Below are 24,289 nucleotides of genomic sequence, written 5' to 3'. Positions count from 1 at the left end.
TCTTTTGATAGACCCTTTTCAAAACTTCATTAGTCAGCTTTCCTGCATAGTAAAAGCCCAACTCCTATGGTGGCGCACCCCATCCCATGGACCAAAGTTGGGCGCAGCACTGAAGTCTACTTGGCGCAGCTGCATTTCACCTGTCCCCTGCGATGCACCCTTCCACCTGCGAAGCAGTGGCTTGGCAGAGCTATGCTTAATCCTTTTATCGTGATAGCAATGCATGGCAGAAGCGTGCAAGAAAGGCATGCAACATTATTCTGACAATAGATTTCTCCTGCGCTGTACTCTATTTCTGTACCCAAAACGGGTTCGCCACCATGGTGATGGGGTTTGTGCTGTGCAGAGGAACTGACCTCTAGAGTTTTGCAAAGGGCCCATTACCATGCTGTTTTCTCCTTTCCTTTCAGACACTATGGGAGGACCTACGCCTAGTCCTCAATCAAAGATGTACACCTTCCCACATCAGTTCAGTGCAGCTAAGTGCCCCTTTGTAAGTGCACTGCTTTTTAGCACCATGGTTGCATAGGTAAATTGTTTATCAAGCATGTGCATATCTTTATTGGCATATGTTTTATAGTTCCTAATGCTTTTGTATTATGCTAAGTAGTTGCATTTCTCTGCACTTGCTTGTGTGTATTTTTTTTTTATTCTCAGCAGAAGAACGTCCACGGTTTACAAATATATATTTCCTTTGAAATTACTACATAAAATATATCGAGGCCGACTGTTTTCATGCACTGCTACGTTTTTGCTGCTTATGAGCAAAACGTAATATTATGCTTTGAAGACTCATTTTTGCTGTCTTAAAAAAAAACTGCCATACATTTTGCCCGGGATCCCCCATGGCAAACAAGCAAAAGTAATAGATATCATGCTGCTGCCCTCCTCCTTCTTTATGTGCTTGTTGTTGGGTCTGCCTGGATAACAGGACAAAAAGGAGCCCATTCGCTACTGCCCGCACTCCTGGCCTACGTGTAACTTATATGTATCAGCCCACTTAGATAGTATTCTCTTTAGTTAAAGAGAGAGGAGGAGTTTTTATTACAGTGTTGTATAGCAAGTCTGACACCATTTTCTCTGAAGAACATCCCTAGTACAGTGGTCACTGTAAAGAGGAAGTAATGTTTCATGCAACTCTTAAGCACCCCACTCATAGGCGTGTGCAGAGGGAAGCAAGAGGGGCAGTGGTCCCCCTCATAGACATGGAGAAGGGGGGTGAAAATTTTGTACCATGTTCCCTGCTACCCGAAAGACATGAATGGGTGCTACCATGAGCTGTGGCCCCGCCTTATGAAGAGACGTGACCCCACCTCTAATACCTGCAGGACTTCAGCAGTAAAGGAGAAGTACTGTGGATAGTATACTGACCATGCATTTACTTGCTGGTGAATATCACCATTGGTCATGCTGACATGATTTCTGGTCACTGCCAGGGCATAACAGCCTTCAACATATTGCTGTGCTTGAAGAATTTGGCACAGTGTTTTGCAAATTACAGTTGAAAGGAATTGTGCCTACACGTTGAACTTTAGTTAACGTGTGTACAAGCATCTTGCAGATTTAGAATTTATGCCAAGATGGTGGAAACAAAGATATTTACGTATGTAACTGGAAAAGACAGAGCTTGGCAATGATATGTACCTTTTTTTGTAAATTTATTTTTCCTGGTTGCATGTATAGAAATAAATATCATGTCCATAAACTAATCATTTAGCTGGTTGGAGGAACAGCTCAAACTTTCGGGACAGTTTTCAAGAGAAATGGAATTCGCCTCCAAAAGTCCTCTGAAGTACTGAGTTTGTGCGTATTAAGAAAATTATGACACACCGTGCTATAAACAGGACACATAGGACAACAAGAACAGGTCCTCATTGTAGCCAAATGTGGTACTTTGTTTTAAGTGCGTACCCTACATGAGATGCGGCCATGGGGAGCAAATTATACAATAAAGGCTATCGCATACCTCTGGGGCTAAATTCATGCATAAGACGGTTTATAAATGCCTAAACACTGCATATTGTGGTGGCAAGTGGCACAGCATTTTATTGCTGTGTTTGTAGGATGAGTTGGAACTGCGTTTGTGGTTTTACAGTGCTCTAATAATGTACCCAGTACGGGTTTGTTCAGGAGGGTTTTAGCTCCTTGAGTGAAGCCTTATTTGCTTATTACTGCAACATAAGACCAGCAGTGAAGGCTTGGATTTGAAGACAGAATTTTAAGTAATAAGTATTGGCTGTATATGTGTGTTGTGTGGTCAATATGAAGCACGGTCTTTATGACTGCAGTTATGTGCTGAGCATGTCACCATGTCAGCTTCCAAAGTACTAGTGTATAATGGCATGCATTTGCATGCTATGGGTGTTTTTTTTCATAAAAGGCTTTTCATGAGTACTCTTGATTCTATACCAAAAGTGTGGGGTAGCCGATTCTGAACAGATAGCTAAGGGCTTTTTGGGAATTACTAAGCAACAGCATTGATTGATTCAGGCCACTTACAAATGCAGTTCAGCCCCCTGATCAGAGAATGTTCACTGAGCTTCAGGTAAAAAAAAATGTTTTTGTTCCTCAAGCGGGGATGCAGCTTTGAAATCCCAAAAAATGGCCAAAAAATTTGTTTTTAAAATTGCTGCATTTGTTTGTATACCTTGATTCTTATGCTGTCCCGAAGTTTTATTACTGAAATCAACCAAGAAATACTCTAAAGAATTAAATTGTTTTGGGAACTGTAGTGGCTGTGCATTGTGGCGAAATGCTCAAACAATGGGTGTTTTTCTCTGTTATGAGTTCTGCCTTAATGCTCAGCTTGTGGAGAAGATTTCTTCACTACTGTTTTTGTCTATTTTGACCCCGTTTGTTTTTTTGCACTCCTAGGGCCATACTGCAGGTCAAGACACTCTTTATGTTTCAGATTTGCATATTTTAAACTTGTATTACATTTTGTTCTCATTCTAGATATGTCAGTGGAAATTGCATCGCAAAAATTTGAAACCAAAGTGTGTGCTTTGCAAAATAAAATATTCTGACCATGTCTTGACCTGTAGCATGCCATTATAGGAACGCATTGAATGTTGAATCAGCCTTCTGCCACATTCTCTGAACTCTGCAGCCTTTTCACAAGATTCAGAGGAAAAATATATATTAGAAAGCAATTTTCTGGAGATCTAGCGGTGAAAATTTTTGAGAGCAGTCATAAAATTATTTTTTATATTTAAAAAAAATAAGCCGCATCTCCCCTTAAATTGCGTGTAAAATTTAAACTTTTCAATTCCATCATTATGAACAGTTAGTGAGATTACCCTTCTGCTCACATTAATGGTGAGGTAATTGTCTTTTTAAAAGCTTTCTGATAACCACTTGTAACTTACAGGTAGTATATGCCAAGTATGTTATGTATGTCGCAAGTTTATATAGCTTGTCAGTGTATAAGGTTAGAGTTTAACCATTTAGCAAATTATGACCTAGTTGCATGTTTTGTCCATCTTTTACAATGTGTATTTCATATGTATCACCTCATTTTATTAATGCAGTGCTTTCAGGATGCTCCCCTTCCCCTTGCTAATTGCTGCTGGCTGAAATGGTGTTTGAAATAACTCCTAACTGCAAGGTAACTATACGTAATTGCATTTTGTGTGCATGCGTACTAATAATTGAATTTTATATGCTTCAGCTTCGACAGCCCAGTCAAGAGAGAAAAATTGTAACTTTAAAGAAACAATTTCAAATGATTAATACATGGTTGGCCTTGTCTTGTTTGGTATGTTTTTTCTCTATAAAATACATCTGGGAATAATTGGAAACCAGTTGGCAACCCATTGGAGCAAAATGGACTGAGTAGGTTCCATTTCTGTTTTTGGAACTTTGGATTGCTCTTTCTTGACTGGAAAAAGTGTAAATCGCGGGGGGACGGGGAGTCCAGACCTGCCCCCTTTTCGCTTAGGTTGGGGGGACGCAGCATGCAATTGTCCCCCCCCCGAGATTCGTCCCGGGACTGATCGGTTTGCATCGAATGATATGAGTAGCACACGCAACACATGGAAGCCACAGGAGCGAGGAGGCCTCTACCCTTCCACAGAATGGCTCAAAAGAATCAGATGTTCAAAAAACAGTGGTATCATAATTACAATCTGCCTACAATCAAAGGACTTGCCATGAATACGTGTGACTGTGTTTAATTTAACTTCAAGCCTCTGCTTTTCTGGCATCTAGTCAATCTGTGATTGAAACAGCGGTATTGAAGGGTACTCCTGCGAATTCGAAGGTTGGCACCGCACAAACCATCGAAGCTTTCTTTGGGTCTTTCTTTTGTTCGGACTTGTGAACATTTTAATAGTGCGCGAGACAGGCACTGATAGATGCGACTCTCGCCTTGGAGGCATCATGCATACAACTACTGCATATCACCTGGCGATCTTTATTTAAAGAAAGGAAATAAGTAAAACACATTGAGAAATACCTGTCGACGTCAGTTTCAGTTTCTTAAAACTGCCGGTCCAATTCGAAAATTTCAACTGTTCCTTCCACCATCTCCGGCCCACGCGTCCCAGGATCCAAAAATAAAGGAACATGGAGGCTATAACTATAGAGCGAGAAAGCGATGCTGGTTAAATGCTGTAGAAATAACACAGCCGCTGAACTGGAATGCTTAAACAGCACAACGCAGGCTATAAATTTGAGAAAAGCTACAAAATATAACTTTATACTTGGAGCCAGAGGTCTGCACGGGCCAGTATCTACACTAGGCCCGTCCCTACTCGCCACTGCTTCGATCCAGACTCCGAACCCAACCATGACTCGCTATCGATTTCTAATGACCGGCCCGGCCCGGCCCGGTGCTCATTCGGTCGTGCCCGTACAGGCCCGTTTGCTTTTGATGATGAAACTGCGATGAGTGCCTGCTCAAGCTATGCACAATAAAAAAAAAAGTGTTATAAAAAGAGAACTGCATGCCATCCTTTTCAGTGGCTTGTGAGGCAGCACTTTAGGAGAGAAATTTCTAAGCACAATAGCTCATAAGCGCATTAGGATGCTTAGAGTCCTAACGTGCAATGAGCACATTGTTATGGACTTAGCTCTACGTACATGGCAGGGAGAGTTCATACAGCAGTGAGAGATATGGAATCATATCGTTTTCAAAGAGAGAGAGAGAGCTCCCCTTTGAGCACGGCTGGTAGCTTTATAAAGTCCGAACACTCTCCAGATCCCAGGAGAGGGACCCGCAACCCCAAGGACCACATCCACATGGGTTACACAGATTGTTCGAAAATGTAGTGTCTTCAGTTAGTAAGCTTTTCATAGGTCAGGAACGCAGGCGAAGATACCATTTTACTCAAATGAAAAGCATCCATCTTGAAACATTGCGGCACACTGTGCTGCATTTAACTGTGCGCATGAGGCACTATGCAGTATTTGTAGCTGGACGGTACTGACCTTTCGCTAGGGGACATTTTGGAGCCTATTCTCGTTGACTGTCTAATTTGCTTCTCTGTATCGCCCCAGTCAGCTATGCTTCTGTTGACGGTGGCGGCTTTGTCCCTACCCACATCTGGGACTTGTTAAGTCAAGGGGGGGGGGGGGGGGGGTAGTCGGAGAGTCGTACCTCCCTGAAATTTGTGTGGATTTACACCACTGCTGCTCTTTTATAGTTTACTGTTATTAATTTTACATTTTCAGTGCTGTAAGGATTTAATAAATTATAATTTGAATGGTTCTATGAAAAAAGTAAGAAAATGTGCTCACATTGGTGATTGAGGCTTCTTGAGTGAAATAAGTGTATAAGTGTATATAGGCAGTCAGAATTGAGGCATCAAGTGGAATATGGTACTTCTAGCTTCATGCATATTACGTGCTAGAATGCTGTGGAACCAAAGCTTGAAAGGTGAATAGAACAGAAGGTTCTTGCTAAAGTCTTTGTGTTGGATGATAGTTATTTCTAGAAATTTCTGTAACAGTCACAAATATCTGAAAACATCTGATTCATAAACTGGTAATGCTTCACGTCATGTGGACTTGTATTCAAATTTAGTTATCTTATAGTAGTAGTAGAGCTTTAAAACTTTAGTTCACCTTCTGTGTTGCCATTGTACTGCAAAGGACCCTTCATTTTCGGGTTTAATTTTTTCCAGAAATCAGGGGAGGGGGGGGGGGGGGGGAAGTCTGGCAATATTTTTTTAGTTCAAATTTGGCTTGAAATCAGGATGTTCAGCAAAAATTTCTATAATTCGGGTTTGTTTGGGTTTTTTATTATAGCAAAAAGCAATTAACATAAGCACTCGTTTTTGCGTGGGACACAAAATGGCCTATTTTTTACTCGATGTTTCACAAACGAAATGGAAATGACAGGTTGCGCAGAAAAAAAAAAACTTTATCAAATTAGATTTTTTTTCATCTATTACAATTATTTCGTCGTGTAAATTATCAATCTCCTGTGGAGCACATCACATGCATGCAAGACCTGCCTGCCTTGTATACTGCGAAAGCGGTCATTACATCACAGAGGCTATACTGAACGGGCAATAGCCCCGGAGCAGGATGTCGTTAGTGTGGATAGTGCTTAATACATGATGCAAAATAAATGCTTAGTCAGTACCCATGTTGTTACTTGTCACCTCTAAAAGTTTTTAAACATATCTACAAATTAAGCCGCGTCATGAATAACAAGCGTTGGAAGAGGTTTAAGATCACCAGTTGAACGAACACTCCTTTGGAACAAGCGTAGTATACGTGCTAATTTTTGTGTGGTACGTGTCTTCAGCTTTGTTCAAGAAAACATATGTTCTCTGTGCACTTTCATATGTACGTATATCTGGATAGTAAAACTGGGTTTTACCTAAAAACGAAGGGCTCTAAATATATTTAACGGCATTTTTGCAGGGACTCTGAGGACAAATTGCAGTTGTCCTGTACCAATAGATTGCAGCATTCTAAGGACAAAGACGCTACTCTTACTAAAAATGATGAATCAACATTTATTGGGCCTGAAATAAATCGGTGGTGCACGCAGGCACCAGACACGGTGGTTCCCTAGTTATGGGACCCATATGTTCCCAGCAACTCCTGGCCCCTTTCTATCAATGCGAGCTGAATCAGTAGGGCGGGGCTGGATAACAAGGTCTCCCATCGCTTAAGGGGTTGGGGATTGGCGGCGTTGGCGGGAAGGGGAGGAGGGATGTGTTGAGTTCTGTGCACTCTGCCAAGACGTGCGGCAGGGTGCCCTTTTCTCTTTTGCAAAAAGGACAGAGCCTATCGTGTTCCGCAAAAATGGAGCTTCTATACGCCAACACCGTGCTTACAAACATAGAGGGCATTCACGGATGCCGCAGCTGGCCTGGGGTAAAAGCTGGGGTTACGACCCATATAAATTCATGTAAACAAAAGTTTTCAAAGCGGTTTTCTGATTTCACAGTGTACCTATACGAGGTTGTCCTTTTTTGAAGAAAAGCCGAGTACATCCCAGAACTGGAAAGTATGAGACATCATTTCAAAGCTGATGTATTTTTAAAACATCGTGATACATGCACATGGGAGTCACCTTCCACTGGGGGGTACTGGGTGTGAGCACTACCCATAGAAACACCTGTAAGCAAAACTTTACAAATTATTTTTATCGTTTCACAGAGTACCTATGGAGGCGGCTGTTCGTTAACATTTGGCGAGTACTTTGAAGAATAGTGTGACTAAGTATACTATGTCATTTCGGTGCAATCTTTTTAAGAGCCGCAATAAATGTCTTGTATGTGGGCGGTTCATTTATCGGGCTCCTTAGGAACTGTTTTTTCTTGTAATGCTGTCTAGGTTGTTTAGTTTGAATGCCAGTATTTATGAGGAAATGTAGTGCACACAGCAGCATGTCAGACTACATAAGAAGATTGTGTGATTTAGGGAAACACCCAGCTGATAGAGCACCTGTTGGGGGTATGACCTGCATCATAATGCACATTTATTGTGTCGTTTTAAAAAGATATCAGCTTCAAAACATTGTTGCACACTTTGTCACACTCTTCTTCAAAGCACTCGCCAACTGTTGGCGAACAGCTGCCTCGGTGGGTATCCTGTGAAACGAGAAAAATAATTTTGGAAGTTTTGTTTACATATGTTTTTATGTACCCCTGTACCCCTAGCTGGGGATGACTTCCATGCGCATGTATCATGTTTTTTTTTTTTTTTCAAATACATCGCCTTACAATCATACATACTTGCACAATCTGTCCTAGGATATACGCACTCAGGTTTTGTTCGTGAAGGATCGACCTCGTAGATTCACTGTGAAATCATAAAACTGCTCTGAAAATCTTTCTTGACATGTATTCCTATGGGGCGTATCCCCAGTTTTCACCTCCAGTCAGCCCAGCTGGCGACAGCAGGGCCACTACATCTTGCTCACATCACATATCAGTGTTGGTATGCAAGCTAGAAAAGGTCAAAAAATGAAATGCAAGGGTCGCTGTCGGAGGCCAATTTTGAATGTAAACTATTTGCTTTTTTTGCTCTAATCCCAGGGGCTAGACTGAACTGCCGTTCACTTCAAAATTGGGTATCATGCAGTAGTTCTTGATCTTGACGTCATGAATTTGAATTGAGTGGTGGGAAAATTTTTAAGTGCAATTTTCTCATCAATAAATGCATCTTTTGCTTCAGGACAAACAGCAGCATACCAGGAAAGAGCCATAGATCAATTTTCACTAAGAATGAAAATTGGATAAAGTTGTGCTCATTGTCCCTTTAATTTATTCAGTCAAAAACAGACGAGCACTGGCTTCTAATTAGGCTTTTCAAATGGGAAAGTTCTTTCCTGTTAGTGTATTTGAAAAGAACGCTAAGGTTAATTCAATGAGAACATCCACTGGAACAACTTGAGCGCGACTCATTTGCTATCATATTGGCACCAGTTGGAGCAGCACCAACTGATGCCCATGCACGTCTAATGGGAAAGCTGCTGTAGTTGCTACTAATGAAGCTGCTTTTGAGTTGATACAATTAGCACTGCTGCTTTCTAATTGGCTAAGTACATTGGTTAATAATCTTTTGGTAGCACTTCTGCATATGGAAAAATGCTGTGGCAGCTCTTAGGTGCATTACATTTTGATTATTTAAAAAGTTCTTGATGAGTCAGGCATAGAAGGTGTAGTATTCAAGCATGAGCAGCTCAGTAATGAGTCTTTCTTTCCCCTAATGTTATGGCTAGATGGAAACTGCTTAATAAAAGTTTCTACTATGAATTGTTTACCACTTGTTTTATATTTTTTCATGTGGCTTGTGATTTTTACTAGTGGAAAAAAGCCTTAGTATTGTATGCTAGCCTCCCAGGTGAAAATTCTCAGCTGAGAATTCAGTTGGCTTCATGTGGTGTTAGCTAAGATCAGCTGGTATGTTCTGGAAATCTGCTGGTCCAAGTCGGAAGCTGGCTGGTCCCGTTTGAATGCCAAGTGAGCTGCGCTTGGTTTTAGTTGCATGGCTATTATGAAGCAGCAGGTCCGAGCTAGGAACAAGCTAGAATGTGAAGCTAGCTGTGTTGAAGTAATTAGTAAAGGTATTTCCATTGGCGATTAACTAGGAGCGAAAGAGTTTAGCTCGGCAAAGCTGAAGGTCAACTGACCGCTGTGAATTTCTAGCTGGCAGCAGCAGGGAACCTGTTGGGCACTGTAAGATTCCAAGTGGAACCCATATGCTGTAAAGTTGCACTATGTGCATTCCAAGCTATGACTATCAAGGGCTAGTGGGCACTGTGTGGTTCCAGCTATAACAGGTTGTTGTCAAACGATACTATTTCCAGCTGAAACCAGTCTAGAACCTAGACTTTTAAAACCTGTGGTACCAGTTTTTACGTAACTATTTGGTGTTTGATGCTGTATTTTCCTCTGGGAACAGTTCTGTTTCTGCTGAGACTCATTGGGATCTCACTGGGGCACATTCTGACACCAGCTTGACAGTAATAATTCTAATTGGCGATAAACCTCTTTAAAGGGACACTGAGGACAACTCTATCCAGTGATTGTTCTCAACAAAAATTGATTCTCTGGCATTTTTTGGCTATGTTGATGTTTGTCCGGCAGGAAATAGACCCATTTATCTTCGAGAAAATTGGATGTAAGGGTCTTCTCACCAGTCGAGTTAAACTCGTGACATCCTTACCGAAAAGGACAGGTTGGCACTGTTTGGAAGCAAGTGGTGATGTAGAATAGCCTCTGGGACCTGCACCGAAAATCAGTGTTGACGTACACATTGTACTTGCGAAACTGGCTGGAATGGTGATGATTGTATTTTGTTTTTTGGTATCTTCTAGCTTATGAAAGTTACATTTTTGGTGAGAGTGGTCTCTTTGTGATTAGAATGTGGGGCATTATTGTTGCAAGTCAACTTCTATTTGTGCTCAGTGCCCCTTTAACTGAAGCCACTGGTGTAGCTTAAAGGCAACCCCAGCATTTTTTGTACCTCCTCTGATTTTACTGAAAATTTCATGGTACATTGGCCACAGTTTTATGGTCCTTTGTGCCAAATTTCGCACCAGGGTGCTGTTTTGTTGTTGCATAAATGAATTTTTAAATTTCTCATTTGGCAGCCTCAATTGGCGAGATTTCTGTGGACAAGCTTGTGTGCGTGACATCACTCCATGGACGCTCGACCATCAATATTCGCTCTTCGTTTGCTGAAATTTAGAGCTGGCTTTTAGTCATTTAAAAAAAATAATGGCCCAAGCTCTTATTTACTGTCGCCAGTTTGGCCAGTCAACACTATAGGTTTTGTGACAGTCCCCGTGATGTCATAGGATGGTCTGTCGTGACATCATCATTTGGTCAAAACCCAGTTCCAACTTCAGTTTCCTGGTTTTTTGTTCTTTTTAAATACTTATACTAAGTATTTTGAAAAAGTTTTTTGTACTGGAGTGGGGTTACTCGAATGTGATGTGATTATCAACTCAGAATGTTAAAAAACCCCTGAAGTTGGCCTTTAATGTTTTCAGCTCATCTCTTGTGGTAGAATCCTGATGCTGCCATTTTCATTAGGCAATAAAAAAAACCTTAAAAGCACAAAACTGTCACCATGAATCAAAGCAGTGGACTCTTAACTTGAAAAATGTTTATTTCGTTAAACTTGCCATGACTGTACCAAGTTATATCAACTAAATTTTTATGGGCTTCTTCATTAGCTGGTTTTTTCTTCAGCTTTTTCAATGCATTTATCAAAAAGCATGTGGCAACCACAACCTCTTTTGTGAATTCTGAGGTGACCAGTTATGGCGTTGTTGGCATTATATTGTTCTTGCTTAGCAGACCATTGCTGCATTGCCAGGTTTGCCCAATGTAAATTTATTCATAAGACAGTGAAATCAGTAAACAATGTTCAAAGCTCCATAGGTGCAGAGCACGAAGATGCTCGATTCTGCTAACTTATAAAAAAGTTAATATCAGGTTGTTCTTCCTGTGTCTGTGATTGCACTTGAATTTTATGTAGTCACCAACTTTCCCTTGCCTCACACCATGTTGTTGGAAGGCATGCATGCATGAGCAAGTGAGGTCTGTTTGCCTGTCAGATGCAGCATTTTTCTGCAGTGAGCTGCATACTTCCTCTACACTGATAAATTTACATTGCCACCTCATCCAGAATGCAATGCAAGATGCAGGAACTTTGCAAAATGGCAACCTATCGTGTGGGAAATACAATATGTGTGATTTTATGGGCTTCACACTGAGACCACGCAAACATGGAGCGGCATGGAAAACCTAAGGGCCAGGAACATATCACTGAGCTGCAGAAGCGCAAACAAGCCATAGATATTTTAGTTTGAGAAAATTGAAACTTAATATGTTGATTTGCAGGCACCATTTGGTGTTCTGAAAGTTGCAACTTTGGGTGACAAAAAAGTGATAATTTTATGTGGAGCACTAGATCCAATTCGCCAGTCCAGTTTTGAGACTGTAAAGAAGTGAGCCAATCTATGTCTACATTGAGTGCACCAGCCAGTGAGAAAATGCTGCGTAAACTAGTGTTAAATGACCATGCCATGCCAAAATGTCATGGCTAAGAAGGGGTATGTACTGGGGACACACCAGCCAGAAAATAGCAGCAGCTGAAATCAATCCTGGGAGTAGCTGTTATTGGTGCCCATTCTGACTGGGCGCAAACTAAACAGGACCATTCTAACTGGCACTTATTAACTGAGACTGTGCACCGATTCTATCTGGAACCTTCTAATTTGAGAACATTCTAACTCTAACCCGTTATGTTCGGAGCAAACTCACTCGGAAGCTGTATAAAATGCAGAAGGCACAGTGAGCGGTACTTTAAATGGCATCAGTTTGATTTCATTTTTACATGGATTTTGAGTTTTTAAATGGTAATTTTGTTGGGCTATAGCATTTAAACAAATTTCTCATCATAGATACCAAGTCTTCGGCCACATGAAAGTTTACTATAATGTGAGCTTGCTGTATCAGCAAAGCAGAGTGCTTCCTTTTGTTTTGGGCTGTGTGTTCATGTATGTATTGACACACAGCATTTTTTTTCAAGGCAAATTTTGATGTAGAATTGTGAGCTGCAGTGTGTTCTTGTTTCTTGAGACAGGCATTCACTAGAATGAAGCAATGCTGATATGTTGATATAACAACCAAGTGTTGCACAGAAAAACATTTTCTGTTTGTTGTGAAAGTCCACTGAAGTTGCTTACAAAATTTTTTATTGGCTGCATTTAGAGGACTAGTTGTTTCTATAACACAAATAAAAACTACAGCAACTACAGCAAGAATTATGCAATATTGGTTTTGTAAGTTTGAAGGCCGCAGTAATATTAATAAGCCCAAGGAAGTTAAAAAAAAAAGCCTTTGTGAAAATTGTTTGCTGAATCAATAGCTGGTGTAAATAAGCTGAGGCAACAAAGTAAATGTTATTTCAAATTTCTGAACCACTTGCTTGACAGTGAACAGTGGTGCATTTTTCTCCATGACAGCCTGGCTCTGCAAATGCTGTGGAGGCCACCCACTTAACTGCAGCTCACCTCATCAGTTCTGGAAGCAACAGCAAGGAGCTGGGCATTTGCAGTGCTGGCAAGCTTCTCCGGTCCCAGTCTACTTGTGCACAGGATGGGCACAATCTGTCTGACTATGACAACTGGCTAGGTGGTCAAGATCCTTGCAATGTGCATGTGAAGTCCTGGAAGAGCAGTAGCACCCACTCAGTGGTGAGCTGTCCACCTGTGCTGCTCCCCAAGATGCTTGTAGCACGTGAGCCAACCTCAAGCTCCGACAGTGAGATGAATTTTGGAAGCCTACGCTCCCTTATGTCCTGCTTCACGCTAGGCTCCCACCGGAAGAAGAAGCGCAGGAAGAAAAAGAAAAAGAACCACAGACTGGTGATCGTGACAGGTCCTGCAAACAGCAACTGCTGCTATTCTGGTGGGAATATAGCATCTGCACAAGCAAAAACAGCTGCACATTTGTGTGATGGGGAACACAGTATCAAGCATGGTGCTAAAGAGCTTGATGCCAAAGAGCTGTCTTGTGTTCCCAGTAGGTCCAAAGCTATGTGGAGATACTCTCTGCAAGAGCAGGACATGCAGAGAAGGGAGGCTTCTTCCAAGGAACCGGTTGCTTCCCACAGTGCAGAGCAAAGAATGCCTCCAAAACTCCCACCGAAGACTTCCACCAAAAAGAAGCGCCTAGCGCCACAGCCTCCTGATGGCACTGTCACCCCAGTAGGCACACTGCCAAGAAATTCGCCAGTGGCTGTTCCTAGTGGCTCTTCAGCACATGGCACTGATAGCCTAAGCCTCACCCGACGAAGGTCTCACAAAAAGCCAGCACCACAGCCACCTGGATGTGATATGTGGCATTCGACAGCCAGGTCGGGGACTCTGCCAAGTGGCATTCAAAAGGGAGTATATGCTAATGAAAACACAGAGGAGAACAAGGGAATGGCTACCTTGAAAGCAAAGCCACTCCCAGTGGATGATGTTGGAATGTGTGGCAGCTCTCTTCTTCAGCCTTACTCTCTTAAATGTCAACTTAATGTCCAGGAAAATGTTTTAAATCCCCAGGAAAAGCAAGATTTTGGTAAAAATTTAGTCAGCCTGGTAATTAAACCTGATCTTCCTGTTAAAACAATTCCAAGCCCCAAGCTTAATATGGGTAATGACAAGGTTGCAACTACTGGAGCTAGCAGCTCTATCCAAAATAAGGACCTTAATGACCACCAAGGTGCCAAGGCATTTGGTGAGGTGGGAAAACCAACACTTGCTAAGACAGTAGTTACAGAAAATGAAAAAAGAGATGCCTATAAGCACCAAGCCTTTGATCGTGAATTAAGGTCATCCACTTTGCCCTCTACAAGGCAGTGCTCTCCTATTCTGGAAGAAGAAGAACCATATGCCACTACTGCTGTATGTGGAGAATTCAACAACTTAGAATCTGTTCTGAAGCGCAACTCAAATGTTTTTGAACTTTTGGATGCTTTTAGCAAACTTGAATTAAATTCTGATGAAACACCAAAGGATAGTGAGCCCGAATCACCAAAGCACCAAAAGAAGCAAGTGAAATCACTGAAGTCACTTTTTCAGAAACATCCAGCAGATGCTAGCAAAGTTGTTTCTACGAAGTGGACATACACACCAATGGAAGCCAAAAAAGAAAATCTTTTTGCAGCCACAAAACCTACATTTCCCATTGCTACAAGGCCTGGAGATTATGGAAACACTTATACTAAGGTAGAAAACACTGATCCAAGTTCATTGTGTTCTGAGACACACAGCACAAAAAAATCACCATCACAGTTGCCCTTGAATACACCTTTGGCATCTTGTCGAATGAACCTCAAGCCTGTTAGTCACTCGCCTGACTTTGGCAATGTCTTTTGCAAGCTTCGTTCACAAGCAAGTGGCTCTTCTGGAAATCCGCCTTGGGTATGTTGCCAGTTTTGAAGCACAGTATGCCTGAAAAATTGAGGCTAACAGACTGTTGATTTTCTTGAATGGTTTTCATATCCTGTGGTGTGCAACTTTTGTGAAGAAGGTTTAAAGGGACACTGAGGAGAAATTGAAGTTGGCTTGTATCGATAGAATAGCAGCTCCTGATCACAAAAACGCCACTCTTACTGAAAACAAAGCTCTTGTAATGTAGAAAATAGCAAGAACCAAAATACAGGTGTCGCTGCCACAGGCCAGTCTCGCAAGTACAAGCGTGATGACTTCCTAGGACAAGAGGCGCCACCTTGGAGGAATTTTCCTTACTTCATGGAAGCCACGAATCTCTGAGGCTGGCAAAGGAAGGTTGCGCACCGCACCGCTAGCCGTCAGAAATCACGGAGTCTGCGTTTACGTCACATATCACGTCACTCCGTTCTGTGACGTCATAAGAGTTCTCCGTGTCGTCATAAGAGTTCTCGAGTTTGAATCAGAGCGGCGGGAAAAACTTTCTCAACTTCGAATCCAAATTTCTTTGAAATAAATGCATCTTTCGCACCCGGACAAGCGGCAACAAAGTCATGAAATGCCGAACTATCAAATTTTGCTAACAAAAAAAAATGATAGAGTTCTCCTCAGTGTCCCTTTAATGGTACTGGCCAGATTGGTCAGGAATTACATTTAAAACAAAAGTTCTCATTAGAGAGAGGAAAATCATTCTTCTCTTTTCAGATTGTGCAAAAATATGCTTGTGCATTGGTAAATTGTTTTTCTTTCATTTGTTTTTACTGTTTCATTTATATTGTGTTTATGTTCTCAAGCACTTGTGGCTGTAAACAGCTTTAAAGGGCAACTCCGGAGGATTTTCAAATATCGAGTTGATTATTGCAATATACTTCTTGGACTTCCTTGCCTTAGTAATTACTTCTTCAAAATAACAATGAAAACAATTATATTATGGCAAAACCCAGGAAACCAAAACCAAAATTCGACCAAACTATGACGTCAGAATAAACCAAAGGGTGATGTCTCAAAACCTCTTGTGCGTGCTTCGATGCTAAACTGGTGACTGTAAGTGATAGCTGCAACCAGCATTAGCCTTAAATGACCAAAAAGAAGGTTGAAATTTTTTTCCTTCAGCGAATGCGGAGTGATTATTGATGGACATGCAGCTTGCGATTTCATGCACACAAGGTTTACCATTGAAATTGCCAAATTGTGGCTACAAAATAAGAAAATTTTTAATTCATTTGTGCTCATACAAAACGCCCCTCAGCTGCAAAATATGGCACGAAGGGTCAGAGGATGTCAAAGAACCTACCATGAAAGTTCCAGCAAAATATGTGGTGGTCAAAAAACTTCTGGAGTTGCGCTTTAAGGATGGCGAAGTACACAACTTTTTTTTATTCTGTTGTAATTTTGTGTATTATTTTCAAGGCATTTGATTGTTCTTCTCAATGTTTTCTGCTTGCACTCGAACTCCTATACTTTGCTTTGTAATTGAAAGCTACCTGAATAGTAAACAAATGACTATAAAGCAATACTTAGTCATTAGTGATGACCGATGCTATGACATGCAAGAGGGTTTTGAAAATATTCAAATTTTTAAGTATGAATTGAATGTTTCTTGTTATTTTATTTGTGAAGCTAGTGTTCAATATCTTTGAATATTAGTTCCTGGCTAAGTATTTAGGCATAATAGTGTGATGCCCTCACTTGTATCCTTTTGCTGTTCATGCTTTTAGCACTAGTGTGGAGTGCGTGTTATGGAACCATATTTAGTTTCTTTTAAATTAATTTGCACTGCTGCTCCTGCAATACAGGATCGCCCAAACTTTCTATGTGCATCCAGGGTGGCAGTCCTTTTGTCATGTTATTGTTGTCATCATAATGGCAATATTTTGCTTGTTGCTCACTGGGCAGGTGAGCACACTTTTATTTTGTTCCATTCATCAGTGGGCATTTAATGTTTTGAAGATTGTAAATTACATTCGGTCATGCTTCTGCCCTTTTCAACATTTTGCCTTAATTTTAAGAAACAGGGCGTGTTCAATGATGTATTTGATATTGGCCAGTTTTCCGTGGATACTTTTATTCAGTTTGAAAAGTTTAGCATTCGCTCTTCTTAGTTAAAAGCTAAAAGAAAAGTGATACTATTACAATTTACATTTACAGGCTGGTGCTTTTAAAAGCTGCATCTATTGAACTTTTGGTTGGTTTGGTTTTCGGAGTTTAATGTCCCAAAGCGACTCATGCTATGAGGGATGCCATTGAATTTTGTGTTGATAAATATTTTAGTGATATAGTATTTCATAATTGTGTCTGTATCAAAAGTGGTTAAAGTTTATTTACAGCCTTGAGCACTATTTCACGCTTGCTTTAGTAAACAGCCTGGATATAAATAAGGCCACTGTGTGTGCTGTTTGGTAGGCTGGAGTACAGTTATTTTCTATAGGTTTCTATGGACCGTTGTTTTTTTCTTAGATGGCTTTAACATAACGTTGCCCTTAATAAGAAGAACTGAGAAAGAATTATAGTTAAGGTGAAAATTAACAATTTTTCTTCTTCTAAGTATAGAAGTAAGCTTAAAAGCTGTCAGGTATCTAAAACTGTATGCTTAAATAAACTACCAAAGTTCTAAATGATGTTTTTCAGATGTACTTTCATGGTAGTTGCTGTACAATACTTTCTTTCAACTTTCATGATTATCTGCGCATACAGTGCATGCATATATGCATAATATAGGGGTATAATACATATATAATATGCATGAGATACTGGTACTTGAAAAATAGCCAACTCGCAATGTTTTATATAAACTTTGCTTCTGCTTCTCTGTAGCTATTGAAAAATAATTCTGAGTGTCTGATTGGTACAGTGCAAGACTTGCTGCACACACTGAAGGTGGGAAAACACATGTAATATGAATGGCATCGTCTAGAAATATGCTTCCTCTGCGCAGAAGAATCAGCTGCAAGCTCTAAAAGCGATGCCAGACGAGCCAAGACCAAGCACCTCGGAGCTGCCAGTTGTGGAGACTAAAAATAAACCTTCCGGAGGAAGGAAAGAAGGCTGGGGAAGCCTTGTTGGTGAAAGTGCCTCGTGTTCTGTGGTGGCTGCCACAGCTGGATTCCCACTCGAAGTGATGGCAGGCAAGGCCTCGCCTGCATCTTCGCCGGTACCCTCATCTCTTTCGAGTGCTCATATAAACCCAGGTGAGCTTTCTTTCCCTTTGTTTTACTTGTATGCCTGGCATTTGCCTGAAGATCTGTGTGGAGTGAAAATTAAATATCTAATGGGTTGCTTTTCTTGGAATTGAAGTCTGTTGCGTGGGTGGTTGCCTGTCTTAGCGCAACACGTCCTGTGTGATTCATTGCTGACTTTACTGCACTCATTGGAAATGACATTTATAACCATGACCCTACGTAATAGTTGAATATCATGCATTGACATGGGAAAATAAGCTACATAATGATGCAGGATTTATGTAGGTTGATAACTTGATATCTCAAAGACAGTACTCATTGGAGTGAAACTGAAGTATGGCTGGGTGCTACTAAATGGGGTTTTCTGTAGCGAGCCATAGAAAAATGCTGCTTATGTCCAACCTGTTCTCTTTGAAACGTTGCAACTTTCTTTTGACATGGTCTGAACATTGTAATACCGAATACTTTGCTACTGAGGCATTACCAGCATCTTTTCTTTGTTCTTGAAACTTGGAAAATCTTAGTAGAATATACACTCAGTCAACTCAAGTGAAGCTATTGAGAGTGATGTGTGGTATTTTTTTTTGTAGGAAGGCAACGGCCGCCCGCACATCCGAATTCCCCAACTGCTCTCATGCAAGCAAAATTGCCAGCTCTGTTTCGGCAGCTTGAAGAAGCAATTAGCAAAGGAGAACATGACAGAGCTGCTATTTTGGCAAGGGAGTTGGCAATGTACAAGGTGTCATGCTCTTTGAGACGGGTCCGGAAAGTAGCACCTGATCCTAAGCAGTTCACGTGAGTGCAGTGTTGCATAATTTTTCTCAAAGAATTCTTTCAGAAGGTATGAATTCAGTGTCTTGTGTAGGCAGACGAGTAGAATATTAGTGAAACTGCAAATTAAGCTAGGTTTTATAGAGGCTACTAAATTCTGTACTTTTTTTTTTTCTAAAACACAACTGAAAAGAAAATTTAGTAACCTTTGTACAGTGTAAGGGCAGCCAGCTGAGTAAACATTTTTGCCTGGTAAGTTCTGTCATTATTGTACCTACTGCTTCTTTTGCACTTTCAGATTGAAAATGTATGTGGAAGATAGGAAGTCTCATGTTGGTCCAATTTCACTGCCAGTTTACCCAGAGATGACTCTCAGCAATCTAAAGAAAAAGGTTAGTGTATTTTTGTGGAATTTTTCACTGGTATTGATGACAACTAAATTTGTTTATATAGTTTGAATAACATAACTTGACTGGTCTAGGCACTTAGCAGCTTGAATTATTCTTTTTACTCTCAGTTAATGCTGTAATGCTGGAATGAATGTCACATATGGGGCGCTTACTAATGATTTTAATTCTCCTGCTAATTCTAAATCTGCTCATTTCTTAAATTTACAAATTTATGTTGATATAAAGACATGCATGGAAAATTTTTGCCATTTGTGATTTTAGACATTATTAGGTCTGAAAAGTTAGTCTTTAGTCTACTAGCAACAGTTAATTAACTTTGGAGGAGCTATAACTAACTTCACATATCAACATGCATTTTAACCTCCTAAAATGTGATCTTGCATTTCACTTCCATTAATATACTGTGGTGGTGGTAGATGATTGAACTTGTTTTCCGGCACAGTTTCAGATGTTGGTAGTGTACAGCCCAACCCTCACTCAGTTATGCAATTCTGCTAATGCCAGATTAATGTTGTTTTTCTAAGTGGCCACGCCAGCATGGCTGTTTTCTCATTTCGCTTCTCTAATGGCTATGTTTAATTGTTCTTATCATTTTTGTCTCTACTTAGCAAAGCATAAGACTGGCATAAGACCAGGTGTTTATTTCATATCTTTGTGATGGTGGTTGTCATTATGGGGTATTCTACCTTGGCTATCTTGGACACAGTGACCACTGGGCATTTTTCAATGTGCACCAAAATTTTGGGACACAAGCATCATTTGATCTTCACTGAAACATGGCCTCATGGGTATTTTCCAATGTGCACCAAAATTTTGGGACACAAGGATCATTTGATTTTCACTGAAATATGGCCACATTGGTCAAAATTAATACAGTTTACTTCACTGCAAAGTGTCTCACAGCCCACAGTTTAGATTTGGCACATAATGTTTTTAATTATAGAAATTTAATTCTACATGTATTGCAGGTTGAGGCTGAGTACAACATTCCTGTTAGGGTTCAGCGTTGGATTCTGGGCAAGAACTTGGCTACTGATGATGAGGCCACACTGGAGCAGTTTGGTGTGAGCCAGGGTGCTTGCCCTGTCTTTCTTTATCTTGTGAGCCCTGCTGAAGAGCTGAAGGCGGAAGAGGTCCTCCGAAACAGCTCTTGGAAGCCACCAGATAGTGTTGCTAGTAGCACTGATGAAGTGGATGAGTTGGCACCAACAGCACTCAGGCAGGCACCCTCTGATGCATCGAGCACACTGGATGCCCTTCTCAATGACCAGGCAGCAGGTGAGAGCTGCACTCTGTGACATGATAACTTTGTTATATGCACAATGCTTTACACCCAGCTGGGTTGGCCCCGGATTTACTGGAGTATCATATTTCACGCTAATCACAAGTTCTTCGGTGTAGCGAGGCTGACTTTAAAATTGTGCATTATATAATGTCTTCCTTTCTGAAGCTGATCAGCAAACGAATTCAGGAGCATATTGGTGTCTTGATAAATGAGCTGTGCTGTTGTAATTGTGCATAAATATAGCAGTTCGTTGTCAGCAACTTATTGGCTTTGCTGGGTTTTGACTCTTGAGTTAATCCAGCTAGATGATGTCAAAAAGAATCTGAGTATGTTTCCATAATCATCCCTGTCCTGGCTCTGCATTGTACTGGGGCCACTGCAAGGGAGTGATTACCAAGACTCATGCTGGTTGCAGGTTTTGAGTCAACAAAGTGATGTTTATTCTTGGCTATTTAGGTTTCATGTTGTTGCGATCTATGGTTGTGACTGTGGTGAAAGCTGGTTAAGTGAGACTTGCCTTGCCAAGTTGAGTGTGGCACCAAGGTCCCAGGGTTAGACTCAGTTGTAGGCAGTTAGAGAAGAGAGCCGGGTAAAAGGACACACGATGCACTGGCCTACCATGGAAATGGAGGGACTGTTACCAGCCTCGTGGAGTAAATGCCACTAGGGAGGCCATTGCAGCCACTTCCTGCATCACCATTTGTATGCTGGGTGCAGTAATGAGGTATAGTGCTCCATGTGTTGGGGTTGGACTTATTTGGTTTTTATTACCGAATTTACTCAGCGAACTGTTCTCAGTGTGTGCTTGTTGCAGAATGAAATTCTCTTTTCTTTTTGTTTTAATGGAAGAATGATCAGTTTTTTTTTTTTTTCAGTGCTATGTAGAGTATTCCTGTGCAGTCAAAAGTTTCACAGAGTTTGTCTTGGTTTCCTTGTTAGCATGAGCAGTTGATGTACCAGTAATAAATGCACAGATTGTTGTTTTGAGAGCTTTGCTTTCATGGTGAAGTGCTGTTGCCATGAAAAGTAATAGTATGGCTGTTGAGTGATTGGGCCATGAGACAAAAATGTAAATGTAAATTTATTTCTCAGAGCCTGGTTGCACAAAAAATAATAAATGGACAACAGATGGTAAAGCAACAGGTGAGCTACATGGGCTTACACTCGCTACACTTAGGCAAGTGGAACTATACCTGACTAGTTCTCTCATGCCAGAATCAAATTACCTGGTTGCAGGAAATGAACGCGTATATCGAAGCTTTTTTGCATTGTTGAGTTTTGTTGGTGAGCCTCAGCTTTGAGAACATGCTTTTAACGTTCATGCTAGAAACTGGCAGGCTCAGCAGTTGGGTGCTGCAGGACCTAAGACCAGCCACTTGTCCAAGTGTGAGCCTAAGGGAGCAATTGGTGCTACTTTCCAAAAGGATTTTTAGCTTTTGTAGTGACCATATTTTGACTTGAGTATCTGGACATCCTTGTTGCCTTGGCCTCAAATTTTAAAGTCTCTCAAAGCACACAGTCATGGTACTTAATCTGATGATCATGACATTGTCTTACTGTGCTCTTGGCTTCCACACTTTAATTTTCTCTGGCGACTGAGTGTAACTTGTATTCAGTAGCCAGCTTGGTGTGGTGTGCATGTCAGGAATACTAATCTCTTTCGGTTGAAACCAAATTTCAGAAAATGAATCTGCCGTACTTTTATGCTTTTTTTTTTGTTTAAACCAAGAAAATCCAAGCCTCTATTCATGTGGTACATGGGTAAAGGCCAAGGGGGTAGCGCCAGAATGAACAACAGGTTGAATAGGGTGAATGTTGGAGACTGAGGCCTTGCTACCTCTATAACAGGCTAAAGGGGCTTTTTTGGCAGCTCTAATACCCCTGTCACACGGGACTTCTTCTCGGCCTTTGCCGTAAAGTTGTCTTATTGCACTAAAGGAGGAAAACCGAAAAGGAGCAGTGGCGCTGCTACACGGCAAATCCAAAGGAGCTAGAACGCGGCCTCCGTGAATGCCAAAAGTCACCGCTGTGTGTGAAGCGGCGCTAGTAACATTATGAAATTAAAGCAGACGGTAGCACTTCAGCTAAGAGTGCATTCGTTTATGTTGGAAAAAGTAGCTATCACGATAATAAACGAGCGTTCTGACCGCGGTGAGAAACGGATATTTTGAAACAAAGTTTCTTTTTTTTTTCATCGTTCTCGGTCCGACCACGGTAGGCGCACTTTTCCGTTCGGCTCCTCGTTGTGTTCGAGAAGCGTGCTTTGTTGCTTGTGTCTTTGTGCACACAAGCAAACTCAAAACACGCACACAACAAAGAGCAAACGAAGAAAAAACAGCAAAGCGAGATGCGCAAGCACGTGTGTGTCGATGCGGCTGCTGAAAAGCGTTCAAGTCCTTTCTTAGCAGTGTGGATGTCTTTAGTCATAGCCTCCTCTACGGTTAAGTGCACTGTAACGCAAAATTAACCATTGAATAAGATAAATTAGATATTTTTTTGCGGTTTCAAAACTAAAAATTGCGTCAATATTTTATTCTTTGAGCTCGCTAGCTGGCGCTGCCGTCTGGGTTGCTCCTTTAAGCAACTTTAAGGCCGCTGACGGCCGCCTTTATTGCTACGGAACTTTATCGCAAAGGTCTCGACGCTTTGCCGTGTAGATGCGCGTCACGCGCCTTTGGGGCAAAGGACCTTAATTTCTAAGGCCTTACAAGTGCCTGTGTGACAGGGGTATAAAATTGCAGAGACTGAAGTATTGATAAAGCCTCTATATTAAATATTCACCTAAACAATAACCTAGCTTTAGATGCAGTTGTCTGAAATTGCATATAATCAACACAAGCAGCCAGAACATGGATTTGAAATATTTGGCTGAGCTTGCAGCATCACTTTCATTTGGGGTGCTTGTTATATACATAACCTAAAGCTTAAATAAAGGAAATCACCATTGCGCTTTCAGTAACTGCAGTTTAGTTTTGAACCCATGCTCCCTACTTTTTATGCACATTTAAATGCATCAGCTTTATAATGAAAATGCTATTATATAATTGTTTGTACTTTCAGTCCTTTGACGCAACTTGTGCTATGTCATGTGGAACATTAAACCCTAATGGCCAAGTTCTGTTTGCCGTTTGTCATCGTAGAAGTTGCCTGCTTAGCTTTATGGCTTGGCAGCTGCTGGCATAAAAGATATGCCAGGTACATATAGCAATCTGAGTGTTGGCAGGAGCATTTCTATTTCTGCATTTTTAAGCAAATGAGAGCTCTAGAGAACAGCTGGAAGTTTCATTTTTGTCTTATACACCTTAAAGCATGACACACCTAATTTTAGTTGCGTGTTTTCTTCTTTCATGGTATTCGGCTACAACTACTAAATAATTTATAATTGAATTCCTTCTTGATGCTGTTTCAGTTTCAGTTTCATCAACTGAACGATGGCTGTGATGTGTAGTTGATGTTTTAGTCACGTGAGGAACAAAAAAAAACTGCAATAGATTTGCTGATACGCAGTTTTAATTCACTGTCATTCACTGGCATTCACTGTCATTCATTTCACTGACACCACTGTCTTGCGGAAAAGGCGGCTTTCGACGCACCGCTTGTAATGCGGTGAAGGCAACCTGCGAAAGCCTAGCGGTGGCCCTCGCCTTTCACTCACTTTGCTGTCGAAGGTGTTGCAGAAAACAATTGTACCTAAATTTTATTAAGATATTATTATATGTATAGTTTA

The 24,289-nt window shown here is 41.0% G+C and overlaps 1 protein-coding gene across 8 annotated transcripts in view; it reads left to right on the top strand.

Annotated features, from left to right (window-relative positions):
• Positions 1-24,289, top strand: part of LOC144113530 (uncharacterized) — a 59,897-nt gene that overhangs the window by 13,495 nt on the left and 22,113 nt on the right. For 6 of the 8 annotated variants that reach the window (XM_077646648.1, XM_077646649.1, XM_077646647.1 and 3 more), the window contains 6 exons: positions 411-493; positions 12,944-14,890; positions 17,853-18,105; positions 18,687-18,891; positions 19,166-19,259; positions 20,246-20,555. In XM_077646648.1, the coding sequence (XP_077502774.1) occupies positions 411-493; positions 12,944-14,890; positions 17,853-18,105; positions 18,687-18,891; positions 19,166-19,259; positions 20,246-20,555 (2,892 nt within the window). Of the gene's footprint in view, positions 1-410; positions 494-3,530; positions 3,608-12,943; positions 14,891-17,852; positions 18,106-18,686; positions 18,892-19,165; positions 19,260-20,245; positions 20,556-24,289 lie in introns of all 8 variants that reach the window. The other 2 variants (XM_077646651.1, XM_077646652.1) reach the window with 1 other exon arrangement.

The sequence above is a fragment of the Amblyomma americanum genome, chromosome 1 (assembly GCF_052857255.1).
Source record: "Amblyomma americanum isolate KBUSLIRL-KWMA chromosome 1, ASM5285725v1, whole genome shotgun sequence".
Lineage (NCBI taxonomy): Eukaryota > Metazoa > Arthropoda > Arachnida > Ixodida > Ixodidae > Amblyomma > Amblyomma americanum.
Note: the sequence above shows the minus strand (reverse complement) of the source record. Positions and strands in the feature narration are given on the sequence as shown.